The 27,609-nt window shown below is 36.8% G+C and overlaps 2 protein-coding genes across 2 annotated transcripts; one reads left to right on the forward strand and one right to left on the reverse strand.

Moving 5' to 3' along the window:
• Positions 1–212: 212 nt before the first annotated feature.
• Positions 213–1,142, forward strand: LOC139855046 (ethylene-responsive transcription factor FZP-like). Its single transcript, XM_071844306.1, has one exon. The coding sequence runs from the start codon at positions 213–215 to the stop codon at positions 1,140–1,142; it is 930 nt and encodes a 309-aa protein (XP_071700407.1).
• Positions 1,143–2,565: 1,423 nt separating this feature from the next.
• On the reverse strand, positions 2,566–26,670 carry LOC139855047 (uncharacterized). The gene is made up of 2 exons (XM_071844307.1): positions 26,250–26,670; positions 2,566–2,663 (listed from the first exon to the last, which is right to left on the reverse strand). Exons 1-2 carry the CDS (start codon positions 26,668–26,670, stop codon positions 2,566–2,568), a joined length of 519 nt encoding a protein of 172 aa, XP_071700408.1.
• Positions 26,671–27,609: the final 939 nt, after the last annotated feature.

Here is a 27,609-nt window from a genome sequence, read left to right on the forward strand (position 1 = left end):
AATGATCTTTACTTTTCTTATCATATTTTGTTAATTAAGAATACTTTTTTGTATATATAATGCAAAATCTCTCTCTATCTCCGGCCTCTATAAGAACTCTGTCCTTTGAAGCAAATGTCGTATACACCTAATTCTTGTACTCCCTATTTCTCACAAAGATAGCATATATATATTTCTCTATATATATATATATATATTACTCTAGTACAAAAATGTCTACATCCAAATCTTCAAATAAGCTAAAATCCCTTGAAACCAACAACTCTCATATTGACATGGGGTTTACTATACCAAGGAACACATCCATTTCTCAACCAACAGAAAGAAGAGGCCGGAAAAAGGACGCTGAGCCCGGGCGGTTCCTTGGCGTCAGACGGAGGCCGTGGGGTCGATATGCTGCCGAGATACGAGACCCCACAACCAAAGAAAGACATTGGCTTGGAACATTTGATACTGCTCAAGAAGCTGCCCTTGCATATGATAGAGCTGCCCTTTCAATGAAAGGCAATCAAGCAAAAACTAATTTCATTTATGCTAATGATCATGATAATAACAATAACCATTTTCATTCTTTAGTATCTCCTATTGATGTACAAACCCTATTTCAGCCTACACAATTCTTCAACTCACCACCTGCCCCCCAACCTATCCCTAAACAACCAATTAACCCTACTATACTCCCTCAAAACCCTAACCAATTAGGTACTGACACGTGGCACCAGTCAACAATTGATGACAATCATAACTTCTTGATTAGTGAAGGTGATAACTCTGGTTATCTTGGCAGTATTGTACCTGATGATTATTTAAACCCTAGAGATAACAACAATGGGAGTAATTTGAATACAAGCCATCATGGTGATTACTCAAATCCTAATAATAGTCATGTTTTTGGTTCAAATGATGACATGTGGGGTGGTAGTGAGTCTTCATGGGAGACTATGAACGGATACGATTTGTCAGCAATTGTGAATTATCAGACACCAACATCAATGGCTGATGAAGAAGGTGGGATGGTTGGTTTATTTGATCCGGATTTGAGCTATGATTTTATGATTGGTGCAAGTAGTAATGTGAACAATAGGTCAACTAGTACTAGTTGCTCATACAATGACATATTTGGTATTGGGTACTCTCTCTAATTTATGCATGTCTTGAGTTTTTGTGTGTTGAGTTTTGTTAATTTGTTTTCCCTAGTTACATGCTCCTTTCTACCTTCACTTAATGAAATATATATATACATGTTTGTGTTAATCACATTAACATGTTTCGGTCAAGTGATCCATGATCAATCCACAAAATTTTGTAAAATGATATATTTTGTATATTAAAGATGTATATATAATTATCAAGATTTTTATAAAACCCTTAACACAAGGCAACAACAACACTAGCTCTGTTGTACATCCCGATCATACGGGTCGATCTTAAATTTACGAGTACCCTAATGATCGATACTTGACTAATATTCGAAGTAGAATAACACAAAACTAAGTTGCTTATAATATACTTGTACAATTGTTAGCTGAAACCTTCGCTAATCATCTAGTTTTGGTATGTTTTATCATCTTATTTCTGTTTTAGATTACAAAAAAAAAAAAAAAAAATTAAAAAAAAATATTAAAAAAAAATAAATAAATAAATAAAAAATAAAAATAAAAAAGTGCAGAAATATTATGGTGCTTTAAGCAAATGCGGTATATATTACGTGTAATTTTGCCTGTTTTATGTTTTTGTCGATACAATATATCGGTTTTGGTTCATCGGGCTCGAATTGAGTTAACATTTTCGTAGGTTGGTTTAGATCGTTTGCTCTTTTTGAGCCACTCGACTTGTTTTCTCGTTTGTATTGGTTTTGGTCCTTCATTTATTGACGAAACTAGCTACCTATCATTTTAAAAGTATTTGTTCCTTTAGAAAAGAAATTTATATATAACATATATATAATTTGCAATATGTTTCTTTATGAATTGATCAAGAGCTTTGCCAATATCCTCCTCAACTACATCTTGAAATTCCTTTCAAATACTTTTTTGCTATGTCAATTAAATTAGTTAACTTCAATAAAAGCATTAGAGCTTTATCTATAGATTCGAAAATTTTATTAACCAATAGAGCTTAGAAAATTTGATTTCTTTAGTGTTTTTCTCTGTTAATGCTACTTGTAGAGTTTGAATATATTTACTCAAACTTACACGATAACAAAGTTATCCCATAACCCTTTTGACTCTTTTTCACTTCACCCAAATATGTTCGCTTGTATGGTTTGAACCTAAATCCTCTAGTAAGTAAGGATATTATGACCTCAATTAAAAAATAGCGCTTAGCGTATCACTATTTAGGACTTCGAATATGATCAATAATTTGTACACAATCAAAATGAAAACCATCAATCATAACATTAGTGGTTGGTGTACGACTAGTTTTACAAACTCGTTGGTGGCCCGGTGGCCCACTTCATTGAGCCGGTTTTGTTGGGCCCAAAAAATGAATTACAAAGAAACAGAAAAAAGACGAAGAAAAAAAAGCTGACGTCACGCTGACGTCAGCATCACCGCCGACCCACTATGCTTGGCTGTTATTAAGAATAGGAATTACCACCACCATTATATTGTCCGTTATATTTGAGCTACTAGGTAAACTATCAGATGTCCAGCTTGCCGCTAAAAAAAAAAAAAAAAAAAAAAAAAAAAAAAATCTATCAGATGCCCAGATGGGGGCTGTGGGTAGCCCAATCGACTTGTTATCTTAACACTTGGTCATTCTCAAGCCCCTTTTGTGTAGCCCAAACTAAGATGTTAAACTACCTTGTTACGAAGGGCCCGACAATCTCATAAAGTTAGCCCAGCTAACTGAAAAAAATACTGAATCAACCATTAACAATCGTTAAATAGCTTCCAAAATTGAGTAAGATCAAACCAGTAGCCTAAACCAATAATTTGAACTCGATCTAGCCGCTTCTGGGAACGTTGCTGCAGTATTTATTACAGAAGATAATTAATGTGATGGACAATCGTTTGTACATTTCAAATTGCATAAATGCAGCAGGCAGTTAAAATAATAATATTTCATTTTATAAAACATATACACGATTAAATATCCAATTAAGATTCAGTTACATCACTATTAATTGCTAATATATAAAATTATAAAGTGAGTTAGTAATATCTCCACGTGTAGGTTGGACGGACCGCTTTGTTGAAGAGAAATCTACGATTAAAAGTATAATCGCCTCTGTGAATAGTTCACACTACACTTTGAAATGATCGTCAACGGATGTTCGTCCAAATTTAAGTAACTTATTAACATAAGTTATATTAAAAAACATTAATAATACACCGTTTATGATTTCGTCTTATTTTCTTGAGGAACCAAAAAAATAAGAGGTAATTTCATATTTTACCCTTATAAACTTATAAATTACATATATCCTCAAATATGCATTAAAATTCTTGTATTTTACGCATTGAAAAGTTGTATTTTGGAGAAATATGTAATTTATGAGTTTAAGAGGTATAAATGTAATAAAATCCTTATTATAAAAGCTAAACAGAACAACTAGCAAGAAGCTAGCGAATACACGTGACAACGAAAAAAATACACAAGAATCTAGTAATTTAGTAAGTTCAAACAGATTTATTGAACTTATAAATAACATCATTATGTTATTGAACTTATAAATAACATACATGATCATGTTACTTAATATTGATTAATAGGATACTAAACATAACCTTATGTTGAAAAAATAACGATAACTACATAAACGGGATCGTCATCGAAAAATGAAGGTCCTAATCGATACAAATAATGAAGGAACCGGACAGGCTCGAAACTAGAAAGTGTCACAAGTCGACACTAACTCCAACCGAGCAAAGTCATGAAACACCAATCCAAATACACCCAATAACAAAATAATAAAAGCGATACACAATTTGAGCCAAACAAAACTGTAAGAAACGAGAGGGGGGTGAATAGTTCCTTAATGATTTCTTAAAACTTTTTCGAAATCTTTAACAATTAAAACATAAGTTTCAAGTGTGGAACCGTTTGTGTTTGTTAATGTGAGTATGTAAATAATGTAAGTGCACAAACACAAAGATTTATAGTGGTTCAGGAGGATGTTAACTAATCCTCCTTAATCCACTCCCCAATTCTACGAATTGGGACTTTTCTTCACTATGATACCCCAAACCCGGTGGAGTGTCTGAATACAACACTAGCTCTTCGATAAGCCGCTCTTATGAACCCTTACGTCCCTTTGAAGAATTCACAATTACCAAATGCTCTTACCACAAGATCCTAATGCTCTTACCTAGTGAAATCACAACTACCTTCTAGATCCCTTTAAGAAGTGTAACAACCCAAACCAATAACCAACCGAATACGCGAAATAAATTTGTTTTTTTTATGTCAGAAGAGTGCGCCACGCGCACCACCCTAAGGTGCACAGCGCGCACAAGCCCAATTCAGTTCTGTCCGGTTTTGTAAATTTTCAAATAAAGATCTCCCACTTCCCGACATATTTAGACGAAACGCTTTTCACAACATGATAAAATAGTTAAAACTCACACGATTCAATAATAAAATAAGTTTAACGAAATCGGGCCCACATAGCCGTAATACGAGTTTCGTACAAAAGTATAAGTTTCAACCGAATTAGTTTAAATTCCAAACGACACTAGAGCATGATGTTTGGGGGTTAAACTACCCAACTCTTGGTCAAACTTCAAAAGCTAACACATCCAAAAGCGTCCCCTATCAAACAAGTGGGATCTCTAATCCAATCGTACGCCCTTACCTTTGTCAACGCCCGAGCCTATAAAAAGGTAAACAACGAGAGGGTAAGCAAAGCTTAGTGAATGCAATAATTATACATATACATATATAACTTACTTACTTGCAAACACTTACAACGAATCCACATGCATACTAGCAACATAATTAGCATACCTTTATAATGTATAACGCTAAATCCTCGATAACATAAGCTAGTATAACAATATCATATAACGCAAACAATACAATATGTTACAACACAATACATAAGCATTGATGTTCACAACATCCATTAGTATTCGAATCCCAAGGCTAGCCCAACGAATGGTATCGTCAACATCGAACTTATTTTCCCATCCGTCCTAGTTAATGTGGTATCGTCAACATCGAACTTAAATCCACATATGAGGTATCGTCAACATCGAACTTAAACCCTCATCCAATGTCACTACAATAGTGGTATGGCTTCGTCAATATCGAACTTCAAATCCATACTTGAGGTATCGTCAACACCGAACTTTAACCCTCATCTACACAACAATATACTCTAGGATATGGTATCGTCAACATCGAACTTTAACCCATACCCCACAAGTAAATAAATCATATACATATACATATATATATATATATATATATATATATATATATATATATATATATATATATATATATATATATATATATAATTATTCCACTCACCTTAACGATTTGGTGACGATTTTATACTTCCGAATGCTTCAAAGCCGAGTACCTAATACAATAAGTACTCAATCAACACACACACTAGTTGGACTAATCACCAACAACTTACTCATGTGCATTTAATGACTTAAATGCATTAAATGCCCCGTTTACATCAAAATCAACTATTTAAGGTCAACACACCCATTTCGGGTCATCCACTAGCCCACATAATACCCATTCATTTTATTAACTAGGTGTGCTAGTAATTAACTAACCAATTATGACTCATAAACTCATTTATCATTTCAAAACCCTAGGTTAGCAATTCTTGAGTCCTCATGACTCGATCTTACCCAAGAACACCCAAAATCACCAAATATGGGTTTTATGTTCTTCACTAACCCAAACCCTAACCCTTAACAAATTAAAATAGGGAAATTAAGGTTAGAACATACCACCACAACCAAAACGTAGCAAAAGACTAGATGAACAATTTTAATACTTGAGCTTTAACCCGGATCAAGCTTCTTCCTCCTTGATTCAAGCTTTCTCTCTCAAGAACACTCTTCTCTCTCTAGAATTTGATTTGGGGTTGAAGATAATGTTGGTGTAGTGTTGAATGTGTTTTCAACCACCACACAACTGGCCTTTACAGCCCCAACTCGTCCTCATATTAAAAGACAACAATACCCTTCATTTAACTTTTAATTTAAAAAGCAGAATGCTGGCCCAGGTGCAGTGCGCCACTGAACGGCTTCTGACCCAGTTTGATTACACACCGCAACTCAGACTTAACGTACACTATTTACACCACTGTACAATTATTATTCAGGTCTTAAAAATCTCCCCCACTTGAATCGGAGCGCGTCCTCGCGATCCAAGCCGCATGACAAGAGGGAAGATAAACCAACACAAATTCTTCGGGCTTCCACGTAAACTCAGAACCTTTACTACGACGCCATTGAACGTTATAAGTTCTCACCTCTTTATTCCTCAACCTTTTCACCTTTTCGTCGAGTATCGCAATCGGCTCCTCAACATATTCTAACTTGTTGTTCAACTCAATTTCATCTAAAGGCATCCAAGAAGAATTGTCCGCAAGACACTTACGGATATGGGAAACATGAAATGTATTATGGATCCCCGCAAGCTCTTCGAGTAATTCCAAACGATACGCAACTTCACCAACACAAGCTAAAATTTTAAAAGGACCAATAAAACGAGGAGCTAACTTTCCCCGTTTTCGAAACCGAATAATACCCTTCCATGGCGAAACCTTAAGCATCACCATGTCACCTTCTTGAATCTTAATCGGTCGTCTTCGTTTGTCGGCGTACGCCTTTTGTCTATCTTGAGCCTTTTTCAAATGAGCCTGAATCATATCAATCTTGCTATTCGTCTCTAAAACCAAATCGGTACTCCTGATTTCTCTTTGACCCACTTCGCCCCAACAAATCGGAGTTCGACACCTCCACCCATAAAGCATCTCGTAAGGTGGCATCCCGATACGAGTATGATAACTATTATTGTACGAGAATTCCACCAAAGGTAAGTGCTCATCCCAACTACCACCGAAATCAATAATATACGCTCGTAACATATCCTCCAAAGTTTGATTCGTACGTTCGGTTTGACCGTCCGTTTGAGGATGATACGCCGTGCTCAATTTCAATTGTGTGCCCATATATTCATGAAACTTTTCCCAAAACCGAGATGTGAAACGAGTATCTCGATCCGAAATAATAGATATAGGAACCCCGTGTCTCGATATCACCTCCTTGATAAACAACTTAGCCAAAGTTTCCAACGATATCGCTTCCCGAATGGGAAGAAACAAGGCACTCTTCGTCAATCGATCAACTATTACCCAAATCGAGTCAAATTGGGTTCTCGCCGTCTTTGGTAACTTTGTGATGAAATCCATGGTAATGTGCTCCCATTTCCATTTCGGAATTTCTAACGGTTGTAACTTACCATATGGCTTTTGGTGTTCGGCTTTCACTTACAAACACATGACGCATTGTTCAACATACTTAACAACATCACGTTTCATGCCCGACTACCAATACTCTTTCCTCAAATCAAGATACATTTTCGTCGCGCCCGGATGAATAGAATACTTTGAATTATGTGCTTCATCAAGTAGCACTCGTCGATTATCACCCATTTTAGGCTCCCACACTCTTCCTTGAAAAGATAACAAACCATGCGGACCTAAGGTAATAAACTCCGTTTGTCCCACGATTCGTTCCTCATGCTTATTGTTAACAAAAGCTTCAATTTGAGTCTCGCCAAGCTTTACAAGAAAATCGTTAGTAATAATCATGCGTAACGATCCTACTCGTATCGCCGGATGTTGACTCTTTCGACTTAACGCATCCGCCACCACATTCGCCTTACCCGAATGATAAAGTATTTCACAATCATAGTCTTTCACCACATCCATCCATCTACGTTGACGATAATTCAAATCTCGTTGATCGAAAAGGTGTTTCAAACTCTTGTGCTCCGAATAAATCGTACACTTGACACCATACAAGTAATGTCGCCAAATTTTCAACGCATGCACAACCGCCGCCAACTCAAGATCATGAGTCGGATATCTCGTTTCGTGTTCCTTTAATTGTCGAGAGGCATAAGCGATGACTTTACCCCTTTGCATTAGAACACACCCGAGCCCATTTAAAGAAGCATCACAATAAAACATCATGTCCTCCACCCCTTCTGGCAATACTAAAACTGGAGCTTGACACAACTTCTCTTTTAACAATTGAAAAGCAATTTCTTGCTCGTTCGCCAATGGGGCTTTGCCTCATTGGTCACCATGTTAACATGGTGTTCGAGGAGACCAGGGTTCGAGTCTCGGGGGGGGGGGGGATTTTCGTGAATTAACTTCGTGAGCTAACCACTAACATTGCCTTTCAAAAAAAAAAAAAAAAAAAAAAAAAAAAAAAAAAAAAAAAAAAAAAAAATTTCTTGCTCGTTCTCCCAATAAAACCTTGCGTTCTTTCTCATTAATTTCGTCAATGGAGAAGCGATCTTAGAAAAGTCTTGGATAAACCGATGATAATAACCGGCCAATCCGAGAAAGCTTCGGATTTCCGTAGGCGTAGTCGGTCGTCCCCAACTCTTTACCGTCTCAATCTTCCCCGGATCTACTTGAATACCATCTTTGTTCATAATATGGCCAAGGAATTGAACTTCCCTTAGCCAAAATTCACATTTGGAGAATTTAGCATACAACTTATCCTTCCGCAACATCCTTAACACACTCCGTAAATGATGTTCATGTTCCTTCATACTCTTCGAATAGACAAGTATGTCGTCAATGAACACAATTATCGACTTGTCCAACATAGGTTGGCACACTCGGTTCATAAGATCCATGAATGCCGCCGATGCATTCGTAAGACCAAAAGGCATTACCACAAACTCAAAATGCCCATAACGCGTTCGAAAAGCCGTTTTCTCAATATCTTCCTCACCGACCCGCATTTGGTGATAGCCGGACTGTAGGTCGATTTTAGAGAAATACGTTGCACCTTGGAGTTGGTTAAACAAATCATCAATCCGAGGCAATGGATAACGATTCTTTATCGTCACTTTGTTCAACTCCCGATAATCGATGCACATCCGCATAATACCATCCTTCTTCTTCACGAATAAAACCGGAGCGCCCCACGGCGAAGTACTCGGTCGAATAAAACCCTTTTCAAGCAACTCTTGGGTTTGATTTAACAACTCTTGCATTTTCGTCGGTGCTAAACGATAAGGAGTTTTAGCAATGAGAGTAGCTCCCGGAACCAACTCGATGCGAAATTCAACTTGTCTTTCGGCCGGAACACCCGGTAATTCATCCGAAAAAACGTCATCGAATTCACTAACCACCGGAATTTCACGAATGGGTGGTGGCTCTTCACGAGTATCAACAACATGGGCAAGAAAAGCCATACCACCACTAACAAGGAAACGACGTGCCCGTGCAAAAGTGCATATCGGCACAAGTCTTCTTCACTTATCGCCATGAATAATTAATTCTCCCCCACTTGGGGTCTTTACACGAATATATTTTTCATGGCATGCAATATCGGCTCTATAACGATCGAGCCAATCCGTACCAACGACAATATCAAAATCACCCAAAGTCATCGGAATGAGATCGATTTCAAAAGTTTCGGCACCAAACACAACATTACAATTTTTACAAACATCAATCCCTAGCACCGTTTTACCATCCGCTATTTCGACTTCTACTGGATGACTTAACTTAGCTAGCGGTTTATTTAACTTAGGCACAAATCGAGGCGACACAAAGGATAAATTAGCACCACTATCAAAAAGTATCCGTGCCGGATTAGAGTTAACCATGAAAGTACCTGAGACAACTTCATTGGATTGCTTGGCTTCGTCATTAGTCATCAAATAATTGCGACCCCTAGCCGTGCCCACCGCCTTCTCCAACCTTTTAAAATGATCGGTGTTCAAATCGGGACACTCCGACTTTCGGTGCCCCTCTTTGTTGCAATTAAAACAAGTGAGCTTGTTTGTCGAATGAGGCTTTGTACAATCCCGAGCCAAATGACCTCGTACCCCACAATTGTAGCAAGTAGGGATAAAGTTCCCGAAACCTCCCTTCTTCACGCTATTCACACTTTCGGAACCTTTCTTGTTTTTCTTGTTTGTAAAGTTCGATTGACTCGAACCTTCAAATTTTCTCTTAGAGAAAGAGAAATCACTTCTTTTTGGAGCCTCCGACTCGAAACCCCGAGCCAATTCAAATAACTCATCAAAAGACCTAGCCATTCCCCGGCTAATCTTACCCTTCAACTCATCGTTCATGGTACGGTAGAAATCTTGCATCAACTTGCGATCATCAACAACATACTCCGGACAAAAACGAGTCTTTGCTAAGAAGGTAGACTTGAGAGTAACCAAGTCCATTGAACCTTGACGCAAATTGTGCAACTCGTCTCGGATTTTATCAAGGTCGGAAGGAGTTCGGTATTCTTTGAAGAATTCCTTTTTAAACTCTTCCCACGTCAAGCTCATGCATTGCTCTTCCCCATATAATTGGATTTTATCATCCCACCACATCTTGGCCTCTTCACATAACATGCTAGAACCGTACCTCGTCTTCTTCTCGGGAGGACACTCCGCGGTACGGAAAGCCCCCTCAATGTCGGAAATCCAACATGTGCTCTTCAATGGATCTCTTACCCCATTAAACATAGGAGGTTGAGCATCCTTGAAGTTTTTGTAGTGGAAGTTTCGCCTTCCATAACCACCATTACCATCACCCCCTTCACCACGAGGATGAATGTTTCTAGCTTCTAATGCCTCCTCGATCGCGGCATTCATTCGCTCATTGATCATTTCGGTTACTTGCCCATCAACCGATTCTTGGAAAACCTTTCGGACATCGTCAAGAAATTCCGTTTTTAGCTTTTTAAAGATGGCCTCAACCTTGGCCGTGAGTTCAACGTCCTCGCTCGTGCCTCCTTCTTTGGTATCATGTCCATTTCTCATCTTCATTCTATAAAACGAAGTAAATTAAATAACTAACGAAAAGACATGACACAATATACATGAACACCTCACCGCCCCATCTTGCTCAACAATCGTCGTACATCGCTTGTTCGACACTATTTGAACCCGTAACAATGGTAGCTAATCATTGTTACGCGATCACGTCGCATTAACTCGCTAGTACAACGTCTATCTCGCTTGATGATTGCAAAACACAGCACAAAACAATTAGCGCAAGGTTAGTTCACATAAACCTAAGCACTAACCAACTCCCGGTCTGACCTGTCTCCTACAAGTCCCGCATAAAGCGCATACACAAATAAGTCTAAGTCTAGGCACCTATCTCAAGTCGCCTAAATTCCTTAGACCATGCTCTGATACCACTTGTAACAACCCAAACCAATAACCAACCGAATACGCGAAATAATTTTTTTTTTAATGTCAGAAGAGTGCACCACGCGCACAAGCCCAATTCAGTTCTGTCCGGTGTAACGACCCGTCAAAATCGCTATTGACGCGGCACGTTAATCATTGATTCCACAGTGAGGTTTTGACCTCTATATGATACGTTTTGATAAAATATTGCATTCATTAAAATAAGTGACTTTCTAAACATAGAAAGTTATAAACATGTGGGCGAGTGCTTAGGTATTAGCAAAACCCCGAAATACGTAAGTCTTTAATTTACAGGTTGACATCACAGTCCAATTATTTATTACACAACGCAGTTTTATTTTGAATGCAATAAACTTTGTACAAAGCATGAGAGACTCCATGCAGGCAACAAGCACATCACAGCGGAAGCATTCTAAGGACCTGAGAATAAAACATGCTAAAAAGTCAACACGAATGTTGGTGAGTTATAGGTTTAATTGCTCGAGTCATAAACATATATAAAGATAGACCACAAGGTTTCATCAAAAGTTTATCAATAGATTCTACGTAACAGAGCACCCTGGTAACTAAACTTAACGCTATAGTGATAATTACCCCATTCGTTTTAATACGCGCAAACCAACGTGTCTTAAACTCAAATAACATACGTCCGTTAAAAGGCTAGCGCTCTAGCTCGGACGGGGATGTCAAGCCCTATGGATCCATATACAATTATTCGCGCCCACCAGTCCATATCCTATGTACTGGCAGCTACTAGTTACCAAAGCTAAGGGATTTTCGGTTTAACTCAGTGTAGAATTTAGTATGTACTTGTGTCTTATTGCGTTTAAAATAAATTGCATGTATTCTCAGCCCAAAAATATTTAAAGTATTTAAAAAAGGAGACTATAAACTCACAGTTCAATATTGAGACTCAATATTGTAGGCAAATTTCGTAGACGTAATGATGGTAGACGATCGTATGATTGGCCTTGGATTCAAGAACAATACCCCGAACAATACCCAATATTTCCTTAGCTTAAAGCGGTTTGAAACCCGAATTAAAAACACCCTCGTATATATCTTATTATTATTAAACTTAAATTTAAAATTATAATTATAATATAAATATTAATATTGAGAGATTTATGTGTGAAAAATTATCGTCGAACAAACTGCGTATTTATAGTACTTTACGATTTACTGTAGCTCATGCGATCGCATGAGTTTTCAGTGTTTTTGCCATGCGATCGCATGGCCGCCTTTCCCGTTTTGTTTGCTAGTTCGTCGACAGCAAATAGTATTTACTGTAGCAAATAGTGTTTACTGTAGCAAATAGTGTTTACTGTAGCAAATAGTGTGTTACTGTAGCAAATAGTGTTACTGTAGCAAATCACTGTAGCAAAGTAGCAAAATACGTTTTCACTGTAGCACTGTAGCAAAATACGGTTTCACTGTAGCAAATAGTATTTTACTGTAGCAAATAGTATTTTACTGTAGGAAAGTCGTTTTTACTTGTACATATATATATATACATACATATAATTGTTCATGAATCGTCGAGAGTAGTCAACGGTAATTGTATATATGAAACAGTTCTAAAATTTTTGAGACTCAATCTAACAGACTTTATTTAACGTGTCAAAATAATAAATCGTATAGAGAATTGGTTTAAATAAGTCGAAATTTTCCGGGTCATCACATAACCTCCCCGTTAAAGAAAATTTCGTCCCGAATTTTTGAGTAGTACCTGTTTTATGAGCGATATCAGTGAACAAATGTGGACACTTTTGCTTCATTTGATCCTCACGTTCCCAAGTAAACTCGGGTCCTCGTCTAGCGTTCCAACGAACCCTAACTATCGGTATTTTGCTTTGTTTTAATTGTTTGACCTCACGGTCCATGATTTCAACAGGTTCTTCGATAAAATGGAGTTTATCATTGATTCGTATTTCGTCAAGAGGAATTACGACATCCTCTTCAGCTAAACATTTCTTCAAATTTGACACGTGAAATGTGTTGTGAACACTACTAAGTTCTTGCGGTAGCTTTAATCGATAAGCAACTGTTCCAATTCTTTCTGTGATTTCAAAGGGTCCTACGTACCTAGGACTTAGCTTTCCTCATTTACCGAATCGTACAACGCCTTTCCAGGGTGACACTTTCAACATGACTTTGTCGCCCACTTGAAATTCTAGCGGTTTTCTTCTTACATCAGCATAACTCTTTTGGCGACTCATGGCCGTTTTCAATCGCTGTTGTATTTGAATGATCTTTTCGGTGGTTTCATGAATAATTTCTGGTCCAGTAAGTTGTCTTTCTCCTACTTCACTCCAACAGATAGGAGATCTGCACTTTCTACCGTAAAGTGCTTCAAATGGCGCTGCGTTGATGCTCGTATGATAGCTGTTATTGTATGAAAATTCTGCCAATGGTAAGTGTAGATCCCAACTGGTTCCAAAGTCAATCACGCATGCCCGTAACATGTCTTCCAATGTTTGTATTGTTCTTTCACTTTGACCATCTGTCTGTGGGTGATAAGCGGTGCTCATATCTAATCGAGTTCCCAATGCTTTTTGTAATGACTGCCAGAAACGTGATGTGAATCGGGTGTCGCGATCAGATATGATAGAGATGGGTACACCATGCCTGGAAACTACTTCCTTCAAATATAGGCGTGCTAATTTCTCCATACTGTCTGTCTCCTTTATTGGTAGAAAGTGAGCTAATTTAGTTAGACGATCAACTATCACCCAAATAGTATCATGACTACTTGCAGTCCTTGGCAATTTCGTAATGAAATCCATGGTTATTCTTTCCCATTTCCACTGCGGAATTTCTGGTTGTTGCAGTAATCCTGACGGCTTTTGGTGCTCAGCTTTGACCTTTGCACACGTTAAACATTTGCTTACATAAGTAGCAATTTCTGTTTTCATATTAGGCCACCAATAAAACTTCTTGAGATCGTGGTACATTTTTCCGTTTCCTGGGTGAATTGAGTACCTCGTTTTGTGTGCTTCATCCAGTACTAGTTGCCTTAGGTTACCATGTTTTGGTACCCATATCCTACCAGCAAAATACAGGGTTCCATCGGCTTTTTCTTCAAGTTGTTTTTCTAACCCTTTGCTTATTTCGCCTTTTTCGTTTTCTTCTTTTAAAGCCTCTAACTGTGCTGCTTGAATTTGCTTTGTGAGATCAGTACGAATTGTAATATTCAAAGCTCGGACCCCTAGAGGTTTTACTCTTTCTTTTCGACTTAGGGCATCAGCTACAACATTAGCCTTTCCGGGGTGGTAACGGATTTCACAATCGTAATCGTTTAACAACTCTACCCAGCGACGTTGCCTCATATTGAGTTGTTTTTGATCAAAAATATGCTGAAGACTCTTATGGTCGGTGTACACTGTACACTTGGTGCCATATAGATAGTGTCTCCATATTTTGAGTGCAAAAACTACTGCTCCAAGTTCTAAATCGTGCGTCGTATAGTTCTTTTCATGAATTTTTAGTTGTCGTGAGGCATATGCGATGACTTTTGTGCGTTGCATTAATACACATCCTAAACCTTGGCGTGAAGCATCACAATAGATCACGAAATCATCATTTCCTTCCGGTAATGACAAAATGGGTGCAGACGTTAACTTCTTCTTTAATAACTGGAATGAGGATTCCTGTTCTGTGGACCAATCATACTTCTTTTCCTTTTGAGTTAATGCAGTTAAGGGTTTGGCAATTCTAGAGAAATCTTGAATGAATCTTCGGTAGTAACCAGCGAGACCTAAGAATTGGCGAATTTGTGTTGGAGTCTTCGGGGTTTCCCATTTACTAATGGCTTCGATCTTGGCGGGGTCAACTTTAATTCCATGTTTACTGACAACATGGCCCAAAAATTGTACTTCTTGTAACCAGAAATCACACTTCGAAAATTTTGCGTACAATTCTTCTTTCTTGAGTATCTCTAGTACCAGTCTTAAGTGTTGCTCATGTTCTTCCTTGTTCTTCGAGTAAATCAATATGTCGTCGATAAAAACAATGACAAATTTGTCTAAATACGGTCTACAGATGCGATTCATTAGATCCATGAATACTGCTGGAGCATTAGTTAATCCAAAAGAGAAACTCATAGTGACCGTAACGGGTTCTGAACGCGGTTTTAGGAACATCTTCTTCCTTCACTCTCAGTTGATGATATCCGGAGCGTAGATCAATCTTAGAATAAACACTTGATCCTTGCAATTGATCAAACAAATCATCAATCCTCGGTAATGGGTACCGATTCTTGATCGTTAATTTGTTTAATTCTCGGTAATCTATGCACATTCTCATAGATCCATCCTTCTTCTTGACGAACAGAATAGGAGCACCCCAAGGTGAAAAACTAGGACGAATAAATCCACGGTCCGATAATTCTTGCAACTGGTCTTGTAATTCTTGCATTTCTGAAGGTGCAAGTCTATATGGAGATCGGGCTACAGGTGCAGCTCCTGGTATGAGATCAATCTGGAATTCTACACATCTGTGTGGAGGTAGCCCTGGTAATTCTTCTGGAAATACTCCGGGATATTCTCTTACAACCGGCATGTCATTAATGCTTCTTTCTTCAGTATCGATCTTCTTTACATGTGCCAGAATAGCATAACAACCTTTTCTTATAAGTTTCTGGGCCTTCATACAGCTGATAAAGTTCAGCTTTGAGTTGCTCTTCTCCCCATAAATCATTAATGACGTTTCATCCTTACGAGGGATGCGGATTGCTTTCTCAGCGCAAACAACTTCCGCTCTTGTTTTAGACATCCAGTCCATGCCAACGATTACGTCAAAACTTCCTAATTCTACGGGTATCAAATCGATTTTGAAGGTTTCACCAGCGAGATTCATTTCGCAACCATGGCAAATTTTATCGGCTTTTATCAGTTTACCATTAGCTAATTCAATAGTATATTTATCGTCTAGAGGTAATGATGCACATTTTAGTTTAAAACTAAAGTCTTTACACATATAACTTCTATCAGCACCCGTATCAAACATAATAGAAGCTAGTTGATTATTAACGGTAAACGTACCCGTGACAAGATTAGGATCCTCAAGTGCTTTACTGGCACTAACATTAAATGCCCTCCCACGTGCGGGTTCTTTGTTCTTCTCCTTATCAGGGCATTGATTTATAAAGTGACCAGACTTCCCGCATCCAAAACATTTCTTGACATCGGTGAGTTTTGTCTTTACTTCAGAAACGGTGGCATAACAATCTTTCGCCACATGTCCTTTCTTGTTGCACTTATCACAGACCACTTGACAATAACCTGCATGATGTGTGTAACATCTTTTGCAGAACGGATGGGGTCCCTTATAGTTTGGACTTGCAGTTGCCCCATCTTGTTTACCTTTAAAAGTTTCTTGTTTCTTCAGGTGAGTACTTTTACCCTTATAGTCTTCCCATTTCCTCTTTCCTTCAGTTGTCTTGACTTCGGTAATTGGTGCCTTAATCGAACTCTCTGTGATCTGGTCCATGAGTTGGTGTGCCATTGTCATGGCTTCCTGCATCGTATTCGGTTTGGACGATGTAACATTTCCTTTGATATTGATCGATAAACCGTCAATATACATTTCTATCTTTCGTTTCTCATTTGGCACCAATTCGGGACACAACAAGGCTAGTTCCATGAAACGCTTTTCATAGTTATTGAGATTCGCGCCGATAACCTTCAGATTACGTAACTCAGATTCCATTTTTCTGATCTCATTTCTAGGACAGTACTCCTCGATTAGCATCTTTTTCAGTTCTTCCCAAGAGATATCATATGCCGTATCTATTCCTTCTGCTTTAGCATAATTGTTCCACCAAGTAAGTGCACCATCTTGTAACGTGCACGAAGCATACTTTGACTTGTCTCCATTCGCACAATTACTGATTTTGAAAACGGACTCCATCTTTTCAAACCATCGGGTTAGACCGACTGGTCCCTCAGTTCCACTAAACGTCTGTGGTTTGCATCCTTGAAAAGTTTTGTATGAGCATTCGTTTCGTGAATTTGTGTTTACGGCTGCTGCTTTGGCTGCTGCTTCAGTTGTTGCTTTTGCTGCTTCGGTTGCAGCAATTCTTTCATTCACACGTTTCTCGACTAGTTGCTCAAACTCAGCATCCGACATTTGAGACATGTTTCTTCAATAAACACAACAGATATAATTTAATCATATAGAATATTATAGGTAAAATGAGTTGTCAATAGTTAATCGTAGCATATTAATAATATGAACCGATTATTATAAAAGCCTTTTCTTCTTATTAGCATTTTATAATTATTTCTAGGGTATTACCTACCCGTTAAGTTCATACATAATAGCTAGTACAAGGAATTAACTACTAAAATCCTAATAATATACCACTATAAAAAATTATAGCGAGTTACTACATTATTATGTAATAATAATAATAAGAAGTAGTAATAATACAAATAATCATTCCATGCATTTATTATTAATAAACCAAAATAATACAATACCATACAATACTGATATTTTACATATGCTTATTTTACATAACAAGATAGAGTAGCACACATAAGCAATAAAATAGCGCATGGAAGATTTATGGTTGCGAGGTCGTTTATTCAGAACTATCAGAAACTTCTTCCCATTTGGTTCTCTCTGCCAATTGTTTGTGTGCACATGGTCCGACAGACATTCTAGCAGTGTATTTTATTTTTAGTTGGGGTTTTGAGGTACCCGTTGCCTCAGTGGGTTTAATACAATAAGGGTGGTTACGGATCGAATGGTCCTGTTCTTTTTTAATAATTAAGGACATTTTATTATTGTGGTTGTTTTTATTATCTATAGCAAGTTGGAATTTCTCCTTAGTGATCTCTTTTATTTCATTAGCGAAATCCTCCTCCTTACTGATCTCGTCTGATGACGAACTGTCTGAGTCATGTGCAGGAGAATATGATGACGAACTGCAAGAATATGTACCGGTGGTCATGAACCGAAATCTGCCAGGCGTAATCGGCACAACCCGCCCGTCGGCGGTATATCTGGACCAATGTCCATATTTGTTTAGAAATGGACGATCCTCATTTACTCCAGGGATCATGGGTCCATGCCAACGATACTGTGGCTCCGGAAAACTAAAACTGGGTGGAGCTGGAACCTCCTCTGGGTTTACCGGGAGTTGAGATTCCCCGGCTAACACAATTTCTTTTTTAATAGGTATTGGAACGCCCTTTTCAGTTGTGGATAGAATAGATTCAGTGTCCGATTCCGAGTCGTACAAAATGATAGGATTAGAGGAAGTCATCTATCACATAATTGAAACAACAATTACGTTAGCATATAAATATATCACATATAATGTTTTTGACCAAATAATAAGCAAAAATCAGTAACAACAGATATGGTCATAGTCCAGACTCACTAATGTATCCTAACAATTACCAGTTAAACACACTAATGTAATTTCTGGTTCCCTATGACCTCAAGCTCTGATACCAACTGTAACGACCCGTCAAAGTCGCTATTGACGCGGCACGTTAATCATTGATTCCACAGTGAGGTTTTGACCTCTATATGATACGTTTTGATAAAATATTGCATTCATTAAAATAAGTGACTTTCTAAACATAGAAAGTTATAAACATGTGGGCGAGTGCTTAGGTATTAGCAAAACCCCGAAATACGTAAGTCTTTAATTTACAGGTTGACATCACAGTCCAATTATTTATTACACAACGCAGTTTTATTTTGAATGCAATAAACTTTGTACAAAGCATGAGAGACTCCATGCAGGCAACAAGCACATCACAGCGGAAGCATTCTAAGGACCTGAGAATAAAACATGCTAAAAAGTCAACACGAATGTTGGTGAGTTATAGGTTTAATTGCTCGAGTCATAAACATATATAAAGATAGACCACAAGGTTTCATCAAAAGTTTATCAATAGATTCTACGTAACAGAGCACCCTGGTAACTAAACTTAACGCTATAGTGATAATTACCCCATTCGTTTTAATACGCGCAAACCAACGTGTCTTAAACTCAAATAACATACGTCCGTTAAAAGGCTAGCGCTCTAGCTCGGACGGGGATGTCAAGCCCTATGGATCCATATACAATTATTCGCGCCCACCAGTCCATATCCTATGTACTGGCAGCTACTAGTTACCAAAGCTAAGGGATTTTCGGTTTAACTCAGTGTAGAATTTAGTATGTACTTGTGTCTTATTGCGTTTAAAATAAATTGCATGTATTCTCAGCCCAAAAATATTTAAAGTATTTAAAAAAGGAGACTATAAACTCACAGTTCAATATTGAGACTCAATATTGTAGGCAAATTTCGTAGACGTAATGATGGTAGACGATCGTATGATTGGCCTTGGATTCAAGAACAATACCCCGAACAATACCCAATATTTCCTTAGCTTAAAGCGGTTTGAAACCCGAATTAAAAACACCCTCGTATATATCTTATTATTATTAAACTTAAATTTAAAATTATAATTATAATATAAATATTAATATTGAGAGATTTATGTGTGAAAAATTATCGTCGAACAAACTGCGTATTTATAGTACTTTACGATTTACTGTAGCTCATGCGATCGCATGAGTTTTCAGTATTTTTGCCATGCGATCGCATGGCCGCCTTTCCCGTTTTGTTTGCTAGTTCGTCGACAGCAAATAGTGTTTACTGTAGCAAATAGTGTTTACTGTAGCAAATAGTGTTTACTGTAGTAAATAGTGTGTTACTGTAGCAAATAGTGTTTTACTGTAGCAAATCACTGTAGCAAAGTAGCAAAATACGTTTTCACTGTAGCACTGTAGCAAAATACGGTTTCACTGTAGCAAATAGTATTTTACTGTAGCAAATAGTATTTTACTGTAGGAAAGTCGTTTTTACTTGTACATATATATATACATACATATAATTGTTCATGAATCGTCGAGAGTAGTCAACGGTAATTGTATATATGAAACAGTTCTAAAATTTTTGAGACTCAATCTAACAGACTTTATTTAACGTGTCAAAATAATAAATCGTATAGAGAATTGGTTTAAATAAGTCGAAATTTTCCGGGTCATCACATCCGGTTTTGTAAATTTTCAAATAAAGATCTCCCACTTCCCGACATATTTAGACGAAACGCTTTTCACAACATGATATAATAGTTAAAACTCACACAATTCAATAATAAAATAAGTTTTACGAAATCGGGCCCACATATGCCGTAATACGAGTTTCGTACAAAAGTATAAGTTTCAACCGAATTAGTTTAAATTCCAAACGACACTAGAGCATGATGTTTGGGGGTTAAACTACCCAACTCTCGGTCAAACTTCAAAAGCTAACACATCCAAAAGCGTCCCCTATCAAACAAGCGGGATCTCTAATCCAATCGTACGCCCTTACCCTTGTCAACGCCCGAGCCTATAAAAAGGTAAACAACGAGAGGGTAAACAAAGCTTAGTGAATGCAATAATTATACATATACATATATAACTTACTTACTTGCAAACACTTACAACGAATCCGCATGCATACTAGCAACATAATTAGCATACCTTTATAATGTATAACGCTAAATCCTCGATAACATAAGCTAGTATAACAATATCATATAACGCAAACAATACAATATGTTACAACACAATACAAAAGCATTGATGTTCACAACATCCATTAGTATTCGAATCCCAAGGCTAGCCCAACGAATGGTATCGTCAACATCGAACTTATTTTCCCATCCGTCCTAGTTAATGTGGTATCGTCAACATCGAACTTAAATCCACATATGCGGTATCGTCAACATCGAACTTAAACCCTCATCCAATGTCACTACAATAGTGGTATGGCTTCGTCAACATCGAACTTCAAATCCATACTTGAGGTATCGTCAACACCGAACCTTTACCCTCATCTACACAACAATATACTCTAGGATATGGTATCGTCAACATCGAACTTTAACCCATACCCCACAAGTAAATAAATCATATACATACATATATATATATATATATATATATATATATATATATATATATATATATATATATATATATATATATATATATATATATATATATATATATATATATATATATATATATATTTCCACTCACCTTAACGATTTGGTGACGATTTTATACTTCCGAATACTTCAAAGCCGAGTACCTAATACAATAAGTACTCAATCAACACACACACTAGTTGGACTAATCACCAACAACTTACTCATGTGCATTTAATGACTTAAATGCATTAAATGCCCCATTTACATCAAAACCGACCATTTAAGGTCAACACACCCATTTCGGGTCATCCACTAGCCCACATAATACCCATTCATTTTATTAACTAGGTGTGCTAGTAATTAACTAACCAATTATGACTCATAAACTCATTTATCATTTCAAAACCATAGGTTAGCAATTCTTGAGTCCTCATGACTCGATCTTACCCAAGAACACCCAAAATCACCAAATATGGGTTTTATGTTCTTCACTAACCCAAACCTTAACCCTTAACAAATTAAAATAGGGAAATTAAGGTTAGAACATACCACCACAACCAAAATGTAGCAAAAGACTAGATGAACAATTTTAATACTTGAGCTTTAACCTGGATCAAGCTTCTTCCTCCTTGATTCAAGCTTTCTCTCTCAAGAACACTCTTCTCTCTCTAGAATTTGATTTGGGGTTGAAGATTAGGTTGGTGTAGTGTTGAATGTGTTTTCAACCACCACACAACTGGCCTTTACAGCCCCAACTCGTCCTCATGTTAAAAGACAACAATACCCTTCATTTAACTTTTAATTTAAAAAGCAGAATGCTGGCCCAGGTGCAGTGCGCCACGTGCACAACTAATAGTGCGTGGCGCGCACTAGTGGTCTGAACGGCTTCTAACCCAGTTTGATTACACACCGCAGCCCACACTTAACGTACACTATTTACACCACTGTACAATTATTATTCGGGTCTTACAAGAAAATAGCTCACAAGTAAACTTATAGCTAAGCTTACAATCACTCATAGTTCTTCAATAGGTCACACCAACCTTACTTAGATCAAATTTGTCTTTACATTGGACAAGTATTAATTTCCAATGAAAATTAATCAACTTCCTAGATCCCTTTAAGGAAGTTGAATCATTAAGTAAGATAGATGTTTCCTATCACAAGAACCATTTAACTTCCTTAACCCCCCCAAGGAAGTATCTCATAAATTAAACTTAAAGATACAAATGATAAGCATAAAGTTTACATTACAATTCTACTTAGTGTAAATAGAATCTCTCTTTCTCTCTTATAATCTCTCCATAAATTTGTGCTTGAGGCTTGGGAGATTAGTTGATATGACTTTGAAAGTATGTTGTAAAGAGGTAATCTTCATATGTCTTCAAACCTTGTTTAAATAGGAAATAGAGATGCAAGGTATTGGCACATAAAACCGTTGAAGCATCTAGTCAAAAGTTCCAAGATACTTGCAATAGTCTTATAAGCATTCATCAAATAAGGATAGTATCTTTTTCTTGGTTTACCATTTTCATAATCTTGCTTATCCAAAAGAGGTAATTATGCATGTGTTACTTGACAAATAGCAACCTTCCAAAATTATTCTTGTAAGACTTATATGCATGTGTCACCATCTAATCTTGTGGCAAACCATAATACTCCAAACTTCATATCCCAAGTCTTCAATAATTTGTCAATGCATGGATGGAAGTATCAAGCTTCATTGGTTGCTTGCAAATAAGAAAATTATCTTCTCTTGAGACTTTTGTCATTGATTCTAAAAGAAGTAAATGCTGAATTTTACTCCATGACAATTAGAATTCATCCAAACTTCATAACCCATGACTTTAACCATTTGTCTTTTCTTTGATGGAAATATCTAGTTCTTTAGAACCTTGTTGCACCTTAATTGAACTAGTTTGAATCTAGTTGAAACTTAATTGATTCTTGTTACAACATTGACTAGCTTGGATTAATTACACTCATATACACACAAATGGTACTTAAAAGTAATAGGAGAGCACCTCTTTAATTGGGACTTTAATGACCATTATTAGTATGTTTAAATGTCACTATATAATAAGATAAAAAGATATACCACTTATGTGTTTAATCTTATTTTGAGTTGAATTGTCATTAAGGTGTCATTAGGTGTGATTAATCAAGATTAACATCTTTTGGTTCAAAACTCTTTTGAAAACAAAGAAGGCAACTATTCTAAGTATATTTAGAAAGGTTTTGTAAATTATAGATGTCTTGAAGTGGTCTAAATCAAAGTGAATGGATTTGGTAACAGGAAGAACTGCGGTCGATCCATGGTCAGCCGTGAGGTCGGCCGTGGATCATATTTTCAAAAATCGTTTAAAAATGTTTGTGCAGGGCATCCACGGTCAGGCCTACGGTCGACCGTGGATCGGCCGTGTTTTATTATTACCAATTTTATTATTGTGAATTGGTCTTTTGCTAGAGATAGTGTAGGCTTGTGAACTTGTGTTGTTCTATACGTTGTTTAAGCACACAAGACTTGGTGTCATCATCAAAACAAAGTGGTTAACATTTGAATATTAATATTGGATCACTAACCAACAAAAACAACCCAAACAAAACAAAATAAACAAATTAAGAAGGCTTTCGACCGTTCCTCTCATCCGACCTATTTGTAAACCCGTCAATTGTGTCGATATGAAACCCTTTCCCACTTCGAGAGTGGAAGGTATACAAAGTTACCTTGGAAGAAGAACAACCAATACGAAACCCGGGTACCCAACGCTTGATCTGCAAACTCATTAAAAAAACCATTATACTCCCTAACTGAAGAGCTCACAACATTAAAATTCATGAACATCTTTTGTAAAACAATCTATATCATCGGTGTTATCTTTTAGAGATGAGTTTTTTTTTTCAATGAAAACATCTTTCTCCTTTTTTCTATACTCCTTTTTAATGATCCCAAGCTACGCCTTAGGTGTCTGTTTAGTACATACCAAGATTTGCAAAAACCGACAATAGAAGGCACCACACAATTACAATAAAACTAACTTCATCCAACCAAAATTGGTAATGATCTATCTTTCACGTTATCTTCTAACCGAGTACCCGAACACTCAACCTTCTTCCTCTTCTTATCCTTCATTAAACTAACCCATAAGGCTTGTTTAAGCATACCATAAATATTTTAATTTCTTATTTAGATTTCACAGCTGCCATAAGTAAATATTTATACAAAATTTTAATAAGAGAATTCGGTATTAAAAATGAATAATGAACTATAGAATTGGAAATAAGGGAGTATTAAGTTTATAAATTTAAATATATTAACTTGCACCGTAAGGTAGCTAGATCCAGTTAGCTTTTTGTGAAAAAAGTTTGATCGTCTTTAACTACATAAAAGTAGTGCAGAGAACTAGTCAATATACTGCCACCCAACGAGGATGATTTTCCGAATCCATTGCTGATTTTCACCATGATCGATTAGGTGAAACGGTTACTCTATAAATGGAAGCTTGATAAGTATTATCACATAGCCCTAAGGGCTACGTTTATCATTGTCCTTAATAAATTAAAGTTTTTTTATTGACGATTTGCCGTTAAAATGCTTAAATTAATTGTACATAGCGATTAATTTTGTGGTGGTGATTAATTTGTTCAAACTTTAGTAACATTAATTAAATGTGCTTGTTGAGTTTTCTATACCTTATAAATTAAGAGTATTATGAATTATGAATATGGTTAAAGCTATAAACATGTCATATACTTTCACTTTTAATCTATTGTAGACTATATATTCCGTAACATACCAGTGTATGCCATAAACTTTTAAAATCGTGCGTTAATGTAAACAAAAAACTATTTTAACCGGAACAAAAACATGTGCTGACGTGTCATCGTATATGTTGCTGACTTGTCATTACACGTAGGAGCGGGTTTTTCTATATTTATTCCCCTTTTTTATAACCTTGTGTTCTAGCTCATGTGGTGATGGCATGTCTCTCTTAGCGAAAGTTCAGAAGTTCGACTTCCGTGGAGTGCAGCATTGCACACAAGGTTGTCCATCAACCCTTGAATTCTACCTAATGGTGCCTTCTGCATATCGCGTTGTGAGGGCAGTAGATGAATAGCCTAAAATGAAATAAAAGTGAAAGTCTATATTACCTTAAGTAGCGGAACAAAAAAAAAAAAAATACTAAATGATTATAAAATTTGAGGCATGATTATGTAAATATAAATATACAATATTAATCACGGTTTTAAGAGTAACTAGATTCAGAAAAGGATAATGATCTATACACAATTAATTTTTAGTCATACACAATCAAACTTGTTTTACAGTATTGTATAGTACAATATCATAAAGCATATTGGTTGTGTATTTCTACAAATTGATTATGTACGAATCACTCCCCCTCATAAAATCCGGATAAAATATAAACTATTTAAGTGGTGTTCTTTAGGGGTGTGCATGGTTCGGGTAGAACCGAAAAAAATCGAGAATCGAAGAGGAGACGACCCAAAACTGAAACACTCGAAGTTGTCTGGTCCGATACTTGGTCCACAATTTTCTAAAGTTTCGGGTTTCGGTCCGAACCGGGCCAACCCCGAAAAAACCAAGTTTTTGAACCAAACCGGATGATGTATATATTTGTGTGATATTCATGGGAGATTAACATTCTTGTTCTATTATTTTTATTTGACCAGCAAATTGATATTTTTTTATTAAGAAAACTTTCCTAGCAAGGAGCTAGAAAGGAAAATACATCATTTACAACGGCTTATGAGCCAATCGTCTCAACGAGTACATAATTTTTCTCTATTACACAACCAAATAAAGGAAAAATGGCGGATGGAATCAAACAATGTATCCTTTTTCAACGAACGGGAACCGAACAAGATGTTGTTGTGATATCTCCAATTGTGCCAATGGAACGATGCCATGATCACATAAAGCTTGCTCTTTAAAGTTGAAGAAGCTTGCCACGTATCAAACCAATTGATCCATTCTGACCATGAAGCGTAGTCTTGCAAATCATCTAAATCAACCCAACGTTTTAATTTCCTCCACAACACGGTAGCAACCGAACACCCAAAGAGTACATGATCAAGGGGTTCAACATTATAGTCACATACCACACATCCAATGTCAACAATCTCCATGTCCCTAACCGAAAAATTTAACCGCGTTGGAAGTCTATTTCTTGCTACTCTCCAAATGAAAACATTGAATTTTCGGGGTAATAGTTTATGCCATCTCGTACCAATGTCCGAAGAAGGGAAAATAACATCGTCAATATAAGCCATTGTACTATAAACATTGAGCACCCCATCCTCGTCAATGATCCATTCCCAGGAGTCAGATTCTAGCGTTAACTTTGGGGAACCCACCTCCAAACTTGTAGCGAAGCCAAATTACGAGAGCCAATATCTATCCGCCGCCAATCCCAACTCTAAGTATCATTTTGACGTCTATATGATAAGAAGCAATTCGGGTTCGATTCAAAATAAAACAATCTATTTTATTTGGAACACAACGCTCCATCACCTTTCCAATTGTCTTTTCAAAAATGAATTGACGAACCATCACCCACTTTATTAGCGACATATTCCTACATATATACACATACATATTATATTTATACATACACATTCAAATTATTTTAACCCCAAAAGTAAGGGGAAAGTAAGTAACTAAATAAACTCTTTTAATAACTCTAATCTTAAATAAATAAAAAATCCTAACGTTTAGCATGTATATAACTTATAGCTAAAGAAATTATAAACGGTACATGACACAAACTCTTAATTTGGTGATAAGGTCAATGGTCTAATGATGTGTATATATACATGCTATCGTAGAATTACAATGGGAAAGGCAGGGAATTATATACTCAATATTTATAATTCAATTTGTGTTCTTATTGATCATCATCTTTGCTTCTAAGTTTTGCTTCAATACGATTAACTCCAAGGTTAATATGTATCTTTAAATGGGTATTTACCCGATTTGCTTGGGCCGAAGTTAGAATCGGATCGAACCTAACCATGTATAAATGGTCCGGTCCTCGGTTCTTATTTTCATAGAAATTTGAGTTTCGGTCCGGTCCGGTCCGGGTGTTGTTTGGTTCGGCCCGATTATGAACCATGCACAACCTTAGTGTTCTTATGATAATTTTTTTCGAGTCGGTCGTTGTAAGCATGCTTTTTTTTTGCCATCAAATTAGTTTATTTGGTTAGATGAAC

This window comes from Rutidosis leptorrhynchoides, chromosome 6 (assembly GCF_046630445.1).
Source record: "Rutidosis leptorrhynchoides isolate AG116_Rl617_1_P2 chromosome 6, CSIRO_AGI_Rlap_v1, whole genome shotgun sequence".
In the NCBI taxonomy this organism is placed as follows: Eukaryota; Viridiplantae; Streptophyta; class Magnoliopsida; order Asterales; family Asteraceae; genus Rutidosis; species Rutidosis leptorrhynchoides.

Excerpts from the sequence above, each read along its gene's own strand:
- LOC139855046 (XM_071844306.1), top strand. The coding sequence starts at position 213 with ATGTCTACATCCAAATCTTCAAATAAGCTAAAATCCCTTGAAACCAAC.
- LOC139855047 (XM_071844307.1), bottom strand. The coding sequence starts at position 26,670 with ATGGCTTATATTGACGATGTTATTTTCCCTTCTTCGGACATTGGTACG. Across the intron at positions 2,664-26,249 it reads CAACATCTTGTTCGGTTCCC|CGGCAAGCTGGACATCTGAT; the intron begins GTTCGTTGAAAA and ends TTTTTTTTTTAG.